General features: G+C 44.6%; 1 protein-coding gene across 1 annotated transcript in view; it reads left to right on the forward strand.

Moving 5' to 3' along the window:
- Positions 1-13,429, forward strand: part of LOC133021665 (neuropilin-2-like) — an 86,902-nt gene that overhangs the window by 9,557 nt on the left and 63,916 nt on the right. Inside the window, exon 2 of the mRNA XM_061088612.1 lies at positions 3,346-3,526. Within this exon, the coding sequence (XP_060944595.1) occupies positions 3,346-3,526 (181 nt within the window). The remainder of the gene's footprint in view (positions 1-3,345; positions 3,527-13,429) is intronic.

The raw sequence follows: 13,429 nt of genomic DNA on the forward strand, positions 1-13,429 counted from the left end.
TTTGACGCTCGGAGGTGCTGTCGTCATCGGCTACATGCCAGAGGTGAGAAGAGAGGAGGAGGAGGAGAAGAAGATGAGGGGAAGTCTGAAAAAATTTGAAAAGGGGAAGAAAAGACGAGAGCGATACCTACACAAAACTGCTCAAGTAGAAAGTTGAAGAGTGATAATAGATAAAAAGGACAATCGTATCAAATATAGTCTCAAAAAGAGGGTTGTATCTTGTTTATTATCTTATCCAGCCTCTTTATATCTGTCAGTTGGCTGTTTCAGTCAGACATAGGCAGAAGTAAAGTAAAGAGTGGAGTAGAAAAAGAGGAACAAACCTCCACAGCCTTTACCAGAGTCTTGTGCAGGAACTGAATCTTATAAAATCATGTCTTGGCTCTTATAGTCCTCCACCTACCCCGATAACAACCAAGCTGCAGAGCATTAAGTTATTAGTTAGTTAGATTTATCGAACAATCTTTCTTTTTTCCCCCTTGCGCTGCCTCTCTGCATATCCCAGATTGTTTTCGTCGGATACAGTTTGCAAAGCGCTGAGCTAAAAGTGGTGTTTGGCTGATGCTGCTGTGAGATTCCAGACTGGTTAAGCACTAATCCAGGTGGTGCTGAGATGAAATGCGTCTGGCCGGGTTACATAGGCCCTGTAACTCTATTCCTGTATGACTGAATGTCACCAAGGAGATTGGAAACAGATAGGAGGAGACAGACAGGACTAGTTGGCTCACAGCATAGGGGGGTGGAGACAGGCAGAGATAGGGAGATAGAGATAGAGAGAGATAGGGAGATATAGAGGGGTGATCACTAATTGCTTGCAGACAGGGTGAGGTAGATAGCAGGTAAAGCTGACCCAGTGACTGACTGACCCACACCTCTCTCTTCTCCAGCCAACTCTGGAGTGCATGACTAAATATCAATCAGTCCACGTGCATGCGTACAGTAGCTGCAGCCATGACACAACAAAATGTGATCCTCAGTGTTTCCGTGTGTATTTGTTTGTCTATTTGAATTTATTGTGAAGACTGCGTCTGGTAAAGTGTTTATGCCGTGCGTGCGTGTGTTAATGTTGAATGTGTACAGTTACTCCTTTAGGAGGATAGGTTTACAGTAGCCGCTCTATTTATAACATTCAAACATGTTGTATTCTGCTGAGTAGTTTGACTTGGCTATGTCACCCCACTCAGGACAGTGGCAATAAATACTAAATACGGTGGTGTTTTTTTTATCAGGTCGGTGTTTGTAGAGGCACACTGAGTCTGAACTGACACAGGAATGATTGTTCGAATGCAGAACGGTGGACAAACGAAACAAAACGCTGTGAATTGAGTGAGAGAAGCAGGACGACAACAGGCAGGAGAGGTCACTGAAAGGTTTGACGAGATGAATCATGGCCTTCCCAGTCACCACATCTCAAACCAGTTGAACGTCAAAGGGAGATTTGGGCAAAGACCAGTTGGAAAGCTTTTTCCTCCACCACCACCGATTGTTTTTTGATCTCTCCGGTAGATTTCAGAGAATTGTAGAATCAATACCAAGGTGAACTGAAACTGTTCTGGCAGCTCACTGGGGCCAGACACCTCACAGAGATATCTGCTTAGCTTCTCGTGTGTTTTATCCTCTTTCTGTGCTTTCCAATGAGAAGGCAGACAAACATGCTGCTTTTATTAGAGTGACCATCCTGTCCGCCTCCGTGACTCTATATAAAGATGGACGACATGACTGCTCCTTAAAGGTGAAGCCAAAGTGTCCTGATTGCCCCCTGATGGCTGAAGTATAAGTCATTATCCCCTTGGTGGTGGATGGGACATTGACAACACATGACATCACTGTCATTTTGGGTTGTTCTTATCATACTGATGTTTGTTCAAGTGCTCTTTTGGAAAGTTTGGTTTCAATTAGTGATTTGATGCTATAAAAACAGGGAAATGTCATGATTGACAGCTGAGACTGACCCATAATTGGTCAAACAGTGGACACTGGTACCACAGGCTCCTCCCCCACTACTGTGCACACTGCCGGCTTTCGTATCTTTGATATTTGGTGTCAGTTCTGGATAGTGGAAAGATGGATATACTGCAATCACTGTACCATGCAGACATATCCCCTGGATATTGTAGTTCTTTCAAAAGTAACAAACATTTAAAATAACTCATTTGTCTGCAAGAGCTGAGAGACCAGGCATTATATCTTCCGACGTGTTATTTTGTGGATGTTTAACGAGCAAAGTGAAAACCAGTCTCCTGCAGCAGATAGAGGCTGAGATGGTGCCTTTATGTTAGAAGTGCTTGGCCTTAACAAAGACGGATGTCATCATATACCCACCAGTATGGTTTAGGTTAAGCTTTTTTTTTCCGGATCTTAAACAATGACAGAAGTTCAGCTCATGAAATCGGTTGGACAGTCAATCAAACCGAGCAGCCAGCCTGAGGCACAATGGATGCCAGAGATGTAATACAGTGGGGTTGTGTGTGTGTTGTGTCGGGGGGGTGTCACAGATATATATGAGTTACCCGTCCATGTGGGGCTACATCTGCAGAACTGAATGAGTGGCATTGTTTACGACACCACACAGATGTATGACCGCTGAAAAGTGGATCCGCTCGCAGACAGTAACGGTGGCATCTGGTCAGCCCTGTGTGTGTGTGTGTGTCTGTGTGTGTGTATGTGTGTGTGCGTATGCGTCAGTCTTGGGTCAGAATGGAGTCATTGTACGTCATGATGCGCCGACCTTGACTCCGAATGCACAGAGACATCTACACACAAACACACACATCTTTGTTCCTCACTTCCTGTCTCTGCAAACACAACTCTTATCAGCATTTTATCTGTTTTGCCTCTTTCCCCACCTCCTGTGTCAAATCATGAATAATGAGCAAATATGTATTAGATTTGATTTGAATGACTTCATAGAGCGTGTTGACGTCCACCTGGTCAGACTCGATAAGAAAACAACGTTGACCCCTGTTGATGCTCTAGACTTTTATCTGCTGTTGTGAGGGAAGTTATTATAGCTCCATGTTGATATTGCTGGCTTATCTGATTGGTCCTCCTTTGTTTCTGAATTTTGTTCTGCTAGAAAGTTTTCTCTTTGAATGGTCACTTCTTGCCCTTTAGCCCGATGTTTTCAACGTCTCCTTCCTCCGTTGTTCCTCATCACATTTTGAAACACTAAAGACCTTATTCAGTCTGTGAACCTGCATTTTATCACTTTAACCCTACTATGAAGATTTCCAAATTTTACCCAAGGTGATGTCGTGAACAAAAGAAAAACATAAACATGTTTGTACGTCTGCTGGACTTTCTCAATCATCTAATAACCTCCTCCTTCTCTTTCCCCTCACGCAGCGTCTGAGCCGTGCGGTGGCTTCCTCGATGCCAGCGATGCCGGATACATCACCACACCTGGCTACCCGCTGGAGTACCCCCCCCACCAGAACTGCCGCTGGATCATCACGGCCCCCGAGCCTTCGCAACGCATTGTCCTCAACTTCAACCCGCACTTTGAGATCGAGAAGCTGGACTGCAGGTAATGAGACGTGTGCCGGAATGGATGGATCGATTTCAGATGAAAGACAAGAGATGAACGGAAAAAACACAGAAAAATAAAGTATGGATTAAAAGATGTGAAGTTGCTCGGAGGTTGGGTCGAGGAAGTATTCTTTCACTTCGGTCTCTGTGGAGTTTCTGTCTCCACCAGCTTGTCTCTGCGTGTGTGAGAGTTGTCGGGTGCGTTTGGTGAACTTCAGCCCACTCTCCTCCTGTTTTTCTGGCTTCTGCTATCCCATAATAATCACTCTGGGACCTCCCTCGGTCCCTCGCCTCTAATTATCAACGTCTAATTACAACACATTTACTGTTCTGGGATGGTTTTCACACTTCAAAAAGAATTAAACACAGATTAGAGGATTTGTTGTCCAGCATTGTTTTTGGGCTGTTTGGCTTTTGTTGCATGGTGAGACTGAGAGAGCGGCAGGCGATGAGGCAGACAGAGAAACACACAGCCGCACTCAGGGAAGGTCACACAGGCAACAAGCTGTCAGGAAGTGTAGAACAACACGCATCTTCATAATAGCAAAGCACCATTGACTATATGATGAATCAGAGAGGAATTTAAAGGAATATTAAAACAACACAAACTATTTAAAAAGGAAAGGATTGAATGATAACAAATATATGATTAGAGGGATTATGGAGCTTGTGCAATGGTTCCTGGCCCAGCACAGATAATCCCCTTTAAACACAGACTCACAGGTTATGGGCTCAACGTTTAATAACAATAAGTCTGCTATGATTTTCAATAGAGCAATAGAGGAATCAAAATGTTGTAACCATGAAACACAGTTATTAGCAACCAGGATGCTTGTATTTGTCCTGTATAGGGCTACAGAAGCAAACCCACTGTCACAGGCAGGAGGGTTAACACTTCAACACACACAAACACACACACACACACACACACTTTTACCCCATCTCCCGAAACTGTTCCGGTGCTTTCCCATCAAGTTATTAACATTGCAGGCGTATCAATTATAGATCGGACAATTCCCCCCCACTCAGATCTACCAAAATCATTCGGACATTTCTTTGTTGGAATCTAAGCATCAATATTTCACCGGCTGGCTGTTTGTTGAAAGGCTGAAACGCTGAAAAGGCCGACTGTGCTTTGCTCTGTTTTTCTTTACATCTGCGCTGCACTGCATGAGGGGGGGGGGGACCTTATGTCTCCATGTCCTTGTCATGTACGCTTTACAGTTCTAATGCATGAATCTGTTTGATGCATTAGATCCTCTCTCTCTCTCTCTCTGGCTGCATCCTACTCCCTCACTCGTCCATGTTTTCTTGTTCCATCTATTTAAAGTCCAGCAGGTTCCCAGGGGCACAGAATCTGGTTGAACCTCCAGAAACAACAGGCTCTGATTTATGAATTATGCACATACAGAATTTGTGCCTTTACACTTATGGTCTCTTACTTTTTCTTAGCTTTTATTCCCGTAATGACGAGTCACATTTTTTTTAAGAAGCGATTCTTCAAACTTGTGTGTGTGAGAGTGAGATATTCTCAGTGTTGGTGGCAACATCTCCAGCTTAATAGACTGTTATTTACAAGTGACCCACAGCACAGAGCTATTTAGGTCTACAGGCGCCCCACGCTCCGAGTGTGTGTGTGTGTGTGCGAGGGGTATGCTGAAATTGAGCTGTTTGGTTTCGGAGGGCAGAGAGGCCAAAAAGAAGACGCTGACTGCGTGTGTGTGTGTGTCTGTTGGGGACGTGGGTGGGTGGGTGGGGGGGCAGACATACATACAGTATGTGGTAACCCAGTGATTGTCAGCAACAACCCTGACACACATGCCTAGGAACGCACACACGTAGACACCAGCGTCTCAGTCTCCGTCTCCTGCTGTCAAATATCGTCTTTCGCTTGTCTGTCTCTAATTGGTGACCCATTAATATCAAATTAACACCTGTGAGATTTTTGCAGAGTTGTAAGTATCAGTAAATGAAGATGGAACACAAAATGACATGCCCGCCTCAGAGATTCAACATTTTAAAGTGAATATCTACTATGAAATAATGCAGTTGTAGCTCAAACACCTCTTTGTGTCCATCCCGAACATGTGACTATTATCTGGGCCACTTCAGAGGTTTCAATCAACAATCATTTGGAATCATCAAATCCATGTAATGTGATCATAAGTTCACACGCTAATTTTTCAAGCTCCACCCGGGTCACACACTCATCTTATTGGGACGAATGAGTCATCGATACAATGACTTCTTCTGCTTCCTTTGTGTCTCTGTTCATCTCATCAAAAAACAGTTTAACACAACAATCATATCAACACATCAGCTCACACACTCTTGCACTCGCACAAACACCACCGCCCCTCGGACAGGAGTTGTTTTATTACCGCAGGTCGCTTTAGTTGAGGCCATCTAATCTCTTTTGGCCCTGATTGGAATTTAAAATGCTAATCTGTAATCTATAATGCATCACATTTTGTCAGGTGCTCCTCTGGCTCTGCGGGCGGAATCGATGGAGAGGTGGTCACACACAGAGAGAGAGAGAGAGAGAGAGAGAGAGAGAGAGAGATGTTTTCATTAAGATTCATATACAGTAGCCATTAAACTGCAGGGGGACAGCTGAGGAGGGGGGGGCGAGGCGGAGGGCTTGTTGATGCCCCCCCGGCTGAAATGAACATCTCCACTGCTCATCATTAGTCACCAGGACTTCCCTTTGCCCATCACATGCCAGGGCTTCACATCCGTCCATCACTGGAGACAGGTCTCACTCATCAGACGTGTCTCCTGGTTTTGTGTGTCTCAAAACCACATGATGGACGGACACAGAGATAGAGAGACATTTTTACACCTACGGTCAAATGTGTATGAGTGTGTGTTAGGCCTTTTGGGACAGATGAAAGGAAGATGTGGAAATACAGTATGATATTGTCGTTCATTATTATCGGACTGTGGCTTTGAAGAGATAAGTATTATGCTGGCCTGTTATTGGAAATGGGAACGGTGATAGTTCATGTTTATTTGTGTGAGTACATTACAGAGAAATGGGTCACAGGTATGTTTTCATCATCTTTCCTTATACTGGTTTGAGTTGATACTGCTTCTGTCATAATAGTTGTTTACAACGATGAATGCTGGTTATGATTCATATATTGATATTGAGACTTGAACTAGAGTGTAAAGGGTGCAAGCTATTTTAAGGAGCTGTCACAGGAACAGGAACAGATATGAACAAACAAAAGACAGTGGAGTGACAAAACACAGAGACTGAGACTGATCATAGGAAACAGACTTCAAAAACAACTTACAAGTAAACAGACTCATTTATTTTTAAGGGCCCAATTTCTTTTCTTTTTTTTAAATGCTTGTGAATTATCAGCTGCCAATTTAATTTTCTAAAGTTACATTTTGCCTTTTAGCTTGTTGTGTATCTTGTGTACTTTAATTTGTGGTTATTACAGTCTATGTCCCTTAGCTCCTCACTGAAACTAGAGTAGATAGTAACTTAACCACAAGTTGGTTAGAATGTTTTTTACCCATAGCAGGACTGTGACACACAGTACATGAGAACAGAGCTCTAACCATGCAAGTGACATATCTAAGTCCTAAACTCTGTACAGTCCACTTCTTTGACAGTATCTTTAGAGTGCTTAAGTACTTTTTGTGTATTTGTATTCACAGAAGTGAAAGTGAAGCAATGCTCTTCACTGATTTGAATCTCTTTTACGCAGAGTCATCTAACAGAAAGTGATTCTCCATGTGGTAAAATTCTAACATGGTTAAGATCAGAGAACTATGACATAATTTTAAGTGTGTGAAGCCTTTAAAGGCTGTGGTTGGTTGTCTACTTCACATTTTCCTCTTAGCTCACTGCCCTGCTCTGTCTCCGAGAGCAAGATCTCTATTTGGTCCGTCTGGAAAGAACGTGTGTGTGTGTGTATGTACACACACTCACACACACTCACACACACACACACTCACACACACACACACACACACACACACGGCGGCTCAGGGAAAAGTGCAGCGTCAGGGTCCGTTGGGGGCAGGCTCAAATCATCCTGACAGCTACCTCCTCTCTCTCTCTCCTCTCCTCTTTACTCCTGGCTCTCTCCCACTCCTCACCCTCTCTCGCCTTTACTCCTCTCTTCCAATCCTCATCCCTCCCGTCCCCCTCCCCACTCCCCAGCGGACCCCATCTATCATCTTTCATCTGCTCTTGCGGCCTTCCCCCTGTCCCACCCTCTGTTCCCGCCTCCTCCCTTATTCATCACCTCAGCTCTCCCTCCCTCCGTCCTTCCTCCTCTCTCTGCTTCTCTCCTTCCCGTCCCTCCTCGCCCTCTTAGCTCCGCAGTGGGCCGATCTCTGACAGGCTTGGCTAAATCATTATTCAGCATTGCATATGAGAATTCACCGACAGCGAGCCAAATGCCACACTCCCCCCCACCCACCCCCACCCCCCAGCTTGCCCTGTCCCTCTTTAAAATGCACCTATTCTTCTCTCTTTACCATTTATAGACGTTTTCCTCTGCTTCCATCCATCTTCATCTTCTTTTATCCCCAAGTCCGTGTCCATCCATCACTTAAATTCCTTTTCTATATGTCTATCACTTTTTCTCATCCCCTCTTCATTCTCCACCCTCTCCAGTTCAAGTCAAGTCAGATGCTTTCCGTAATAGCGATATGAGAAGCGTATCTGAAACGTAAGCTTGCTCAAACAGGTGTAGAGACGCACACACAGGTGCCAGCGTTTCTCTGACCTCTAAAGTAAACTCGTGGCCATGTGACTGTGGAGGCAGTTTCACGCTGATGTGGCTCACACAATAAGTGGAGTAAAGCAGTGAGTTAAGAAGTGATTTATATGACAGAGAAGCTGCAGTCAATGATAATGGTTTCACTAATGATTTAGACCTTGTCTTTGTATTCTGCCTCAATCAATCACTTAACTTCACGCTATAATCTTCTCTTGTAGCTTGAAGAAGATTATAGCGATTAGATCTTGTAGCTTGTAGCTTGTAGCTTGTAGCTCTTGTCTCCTCTTCTCTTCTCTTCTCTTCTCTTCTCTTCTCTTCTCTTCTCTTCTCTTCTCTTCTCTTCTCTTCTCTTCTCTTCTCTTCTCTTCTCTTCTCTTCTCCTATTTTGCCACCACACTTGACTAGCAGGTGAGTGTCCTGTGAGGACACGACCAAGAGAAGGGCAGCGGGGAAAAGTGATGTGATGTGACACTGGCCCGAGGGCAGGAGGGAGAAAATAAAAGATGGAGGTAGAGATGAGGAGACTATATGACAGAGGGACGAGCAGCATGTGGAGGGACAGTGGATGTTCAGTTACCGGCTGTGGGCATTTAGCAGCTGCTGCATGTTTGAATTAGCATCATAGTGAGTGTACCAGCAGGGGAGTCATACGTCCAGACAAACATTTCCTCAAGCAGACTGTTACCAAAAACAGCACAAGAGCCAAAACATATACCTGCATAAAGCGTATGTTCCCCCAACTGTTCATTTGCAAGTAATACCTCATTTACCAAAATTAGAACAGAGTTTTTTTGGGTAAATCGGCTGGAAATGTGATCAACTCCTTTCTCATATAAAGTAGTGGAGTTATACTTTTCCCCCCTGGTGAGTCATGTTCTAGCTCACGCACCCAGGTGACACGTTTCCATCTCTACTGATCAGAGCCGGAGCCGATTAAAACCAGTGTCTACTGCAGAGTCATTTGACCCTGGAGTGAATGCAGATTGAATCCATTCCCAATGTGGATACGAGCCAGGTGCTGGTGGGTGTCAGTGGGGTTTTTTGACCTGGAGAAGGGAGGGAGGGGGGTAACGTCAATAGCTGTTGACTGAAAAAAGTTAAGAAGTCATGTCAGAGTGGCTTTCTTTTTTCAACTCATGGTGTAGATTGTTCTGTTATCCTCAGCTGATTAAAAGATCTGAGTTCACAAGAAATGAGAAATTTAGAAAATTGTTTAATGGCAAGATAGTTTAAGAGACCACCCCCCCCCCCAGCTCCCTCTCTTGCTTTCTCTCACACACAGACACACTCATGTAATAATGATAATATCAGTGCTCTGATTTACAGACGCTCCCTGAGGCCCTGAACGTCCGTCTGATCAATGTTTGTAACTGTAATGACAGTAAGTCTGTGTGTGTGTGTGTGTGTGTGTGTGTGTGTGGCCGGGGAGGGATGGTTGGCTGTGTTTGTCTGTGAAGGACTGACCCTGATCAATGTGTGTTAAAGCCATAATGAGGAATCGATTGGTGGTCCTGGAGACTGCTGCTGCACACACACACACGCACGCGCACACACACACACACACACACACACACACACACACACACACACACACACACACACACACACACACACACACACACACACTGTCCGGCAGTAATAGGCCTATTACTTGATAACAGTTAAGTCAGTCATGCTCCTCTCTACACTCTTTATTAACTACTTCAGTGACAGACTGGCCCTGGCTGATCGGTGTGAATGTTGGTATTTTATTTCGATATTATTGGTCTCCTGTATTAATTTAATAAAAATGTGACAGAGGCTTTGATAGCAGAGATATGTGCTTTAGTGAGCACCATTCTACTTTTAAAGCCCTTTATCTCCAGGGATATGTACAGGATAGGAGTATAAGAAGTAGGAGTAAGTGAGAAAAGACACAAACAATCTGATCTGCCTGTCGTGCCTTAAGGGAATTATCAGTGCTGCTGGAAGCATCTTAGTCAGAGGCCTTGGCTGAATCCACCACCTCTATAATTGTTCTTGTCCTGACAGACCTACTTTACTTCCCTGGAAACCACCATAAATACCTTTTATGGGAGTTTAGCTTGAATGGCGTTGTGTCATTAGTTGACTGGAGCAGGAGAGCTGGTGCATGTGTAATTTCTTGTAAACGGTTTCAGTTCCTATAAAAATGTTTGTGTGGGGCCACCCAGGATTCCACTTCCCTCGCAGCGAGATGTACACGAGATGATGGAATGGTGGGGGGGAAAAAAGCAATAAAACACAGGGAATGTCGTCCCTATAAATAAATACAAAAAACACTGTTGAAAGTTTAGTATAGATTAAATTCAGTTCAGTTCAAATTATGATTAGACTTTCGTTGCTTTCACCACACAAACTTGAGCTTTGAGAAAGATGACATAACACATCCAAGGAATTCAAACTTGGATGAATTAACAACTTTTGTCCTTTATGTTTAAAGAGACTTTAATCCTCTCTCTCTGTTTTTCACACTGTGCCAAACGCTCACACATTACTGCGAGTCTGGCCTGCTGTCAGCTTTCTTTAGTGTGTGTGTTTGTGTTTCCCTGTGTGTGTGTTTGTGTGTCTACAGTGCTGACGCTCTGTCTGCGGCTCAGGGCACCCCTGATGTTTGAAAGAAATGTGCAGGTGTAAGAAGACAACTCCTCTCTGACCTAAAGGGAGAGAGAACGTGTGAAAGGCAATTAAGACCCAGGCAGAGAGGAGGAGGAGTGTGTCCGTATCTCAGCCTCTCTCTTGCTTCCCATCAGAAAACTCTTTGCAGAGCCACCTACCCCCAAAGCACACAAACATATATCTCACATCATGTCAGTTCTTTGACTTCCACATGTCTGCTAGTCGACAGTTCCACTTTCACAACGCAACACAAACCCTAAATGCTCAATCCTTCTTTGGCTTTGGAACAACTATTTTATTTTATCATCATTTCCCTTCAGGCGATCAAGGGAAAAATAAAAACCCAGTACACAGCTTGTTAACAAGCGTATTTCGGGGAAAAGTGTGGGAGAAACAGGTTCAGGGTTTTTGTACCTCCCTGTGGCAAGCCTCGGCAAATCCCTGATTGGCTGCAGTGAAACATATTGGGGGAGTGGAGAGAGAGAGAGACAGATGATGGGATTAAACAGTTTGTTAGGAGCTGTGTTCTTCCTACACAGAGACAGATTGGGAGCCTCAGACCCTCCTATAGATCCATCTGAGTCCATGGCCTCGGGCTCCGTGTGTGCATCAGTGTAGTTTACGCGAGAGACGGATTGTGTGTGTGTGTGTGTTTGTGTTTGTTTGTGCAGGTGTCCTGTGTGTGTGAGTGTGTGCTGACGGCAGGGCTGGGGAGCGATGGAGGGACACCTGTCTCTGTCTGTCTGTGGGGAGGTGTTGGCAGAGCGGGTGCAGTGTCATGTTCTCTCTGGGACGGCATCAACCCTGTGATCGTTTTTGGCCCTGTTTTGTCTTTACCTGACGAACGAGTGCTTTTCTCCAACGCTCTCCAAAGTGGATAAAAGCTGCCAGGTCGGGGGGGTTTAACAGTGGACGTGTCAGGCTGCACTGACACTGACTCACGAGTTGTGTAACTGTGTAAAGTGCAGCAGCCAAATTCCCTTTGGCTCTGACCCGCTCTATGATCAGTCACTTTTAATGCTAACAAGGCCAATCACACTGCCCAGCTGCTGCTAGCCTGTCTCTATGTTTATTGTGTTTGCTGATTTGTGATCATAAAATAATTATATGATTGGTGTCAGCACCCTGAGAGCCTGTAAATACATATTATGTGACCATTTAAATACACAGGGTCTGAGTGTGCTGGTCTAAAGTCATGTGCGTCCTGCTGGACATGGGAACTGTCGCCAATTTCTCAAATATCATCTCGTCTTCTACACACGCAGGAGGTTTTATATTCTAAAATACTGAATTTTTCAAAGACATCAGGGTCAGCAACACTTATAATTGATTATCCATGTTGCGCTCTCCACTTGTGGCCGAGGCTGGTTGCTTTCTTATGTGACAGGAGCCTGATGAAGTAAAGACCCGAACAGCAAGTGGTTGTTTCCAATCATCTCTGTGGCTGCCTGTCCAAACTAAAACACTGAGTTTTCAAACTAAAATAGGGCCTGCAGCGTTTCCCTATGAAGAGGTATTAGTATGGATGTAGCCCAACTGCCTGCCTGGTTAACAGGTAGCGTTGTGAGCTCTGATCAAATCACAAACTGAAATACAGCAAACACTATGATTAGAGCTGGAAGTGTTTTCAAATGTATTTAGAATGGATATCTCTCTGTAGCCTGTCTGTCTTTCCTTCTCCCATCAGCACTGCTAATACAACACAGTTTTTAAACTCAAAGATTCAGAAATTCAAAAATTCTCTTTCCCCCCAAACCTCCTCCTCTGTGTCTCCCACTCACTGGCTCCTGGCCACTGGTTATGTTCCCGACAGCACATTAGGGAGAGAGCTACAGCTGGAAAGGGGGCAGAGGGAGAAAGAGAGAGAGAGAGAGAGATCGGTAGGAAGACAAAGAAGGGTTCGGGAAAAAAAGGGAAAGTGATGAGAAGTGAAACGTTGAGAAATAATTATAGGAGTGAGTCAGGAGGAGGAAGATCTTGTCCGGATACCAAAAAGCCGTTAAACAAAGTTGTCATTTCGGAAAAGAAGGAGGAGGAGGAATCTGTCGCTGGGACGAGGCGCGTTCTCATGGGAAAATATGACAAGAGCTGTGACACGTACACGCGCACACACTCACACACACTCACACACACACGCACACGCTCACACTCACACACAGATGCACGCACACATGCTGGCGGCACTGTGACAGCTTGGGTTGTAATTGTAGTGATAGTTTCCACGCAAAGCAGACAGAAAACATGATGGGAGAGCTGGTGTCGTACAACCCTCATTATGTCGGGAGCGTTCTCACCTGTCAGAGTAAAACACACTGGCTGTTATGAAGACACTAACAGACTCATCTGTGTACTTGGCAGCAGTTTGTGAAGCTGGTACTGGGCTCAGGAGTCATCCAGTACACTCCTGTTGTCTGTGTTTTTCAGTGCACAAGACAAAAGGTTTAACCCCTAACAATCCGATCTTAGATGTCATTTCTATAGTCACACCAACACTGCAAATCAGATAGGTAACACCTGAG

Source organism: Limanda limanda, chromosome 16 (assembly GCF_963576545.1).
Source record: "Limanda limanda chromosome 16, fLimLim1.1, whole genome shotgun sequence".
Taxonomy (NCBI): Eukaryota; Metazoa; Chordata; class Actinopteri; order Pleuronectiformes; family Pleuronectidae; genus Limanda; species Limanda limanda.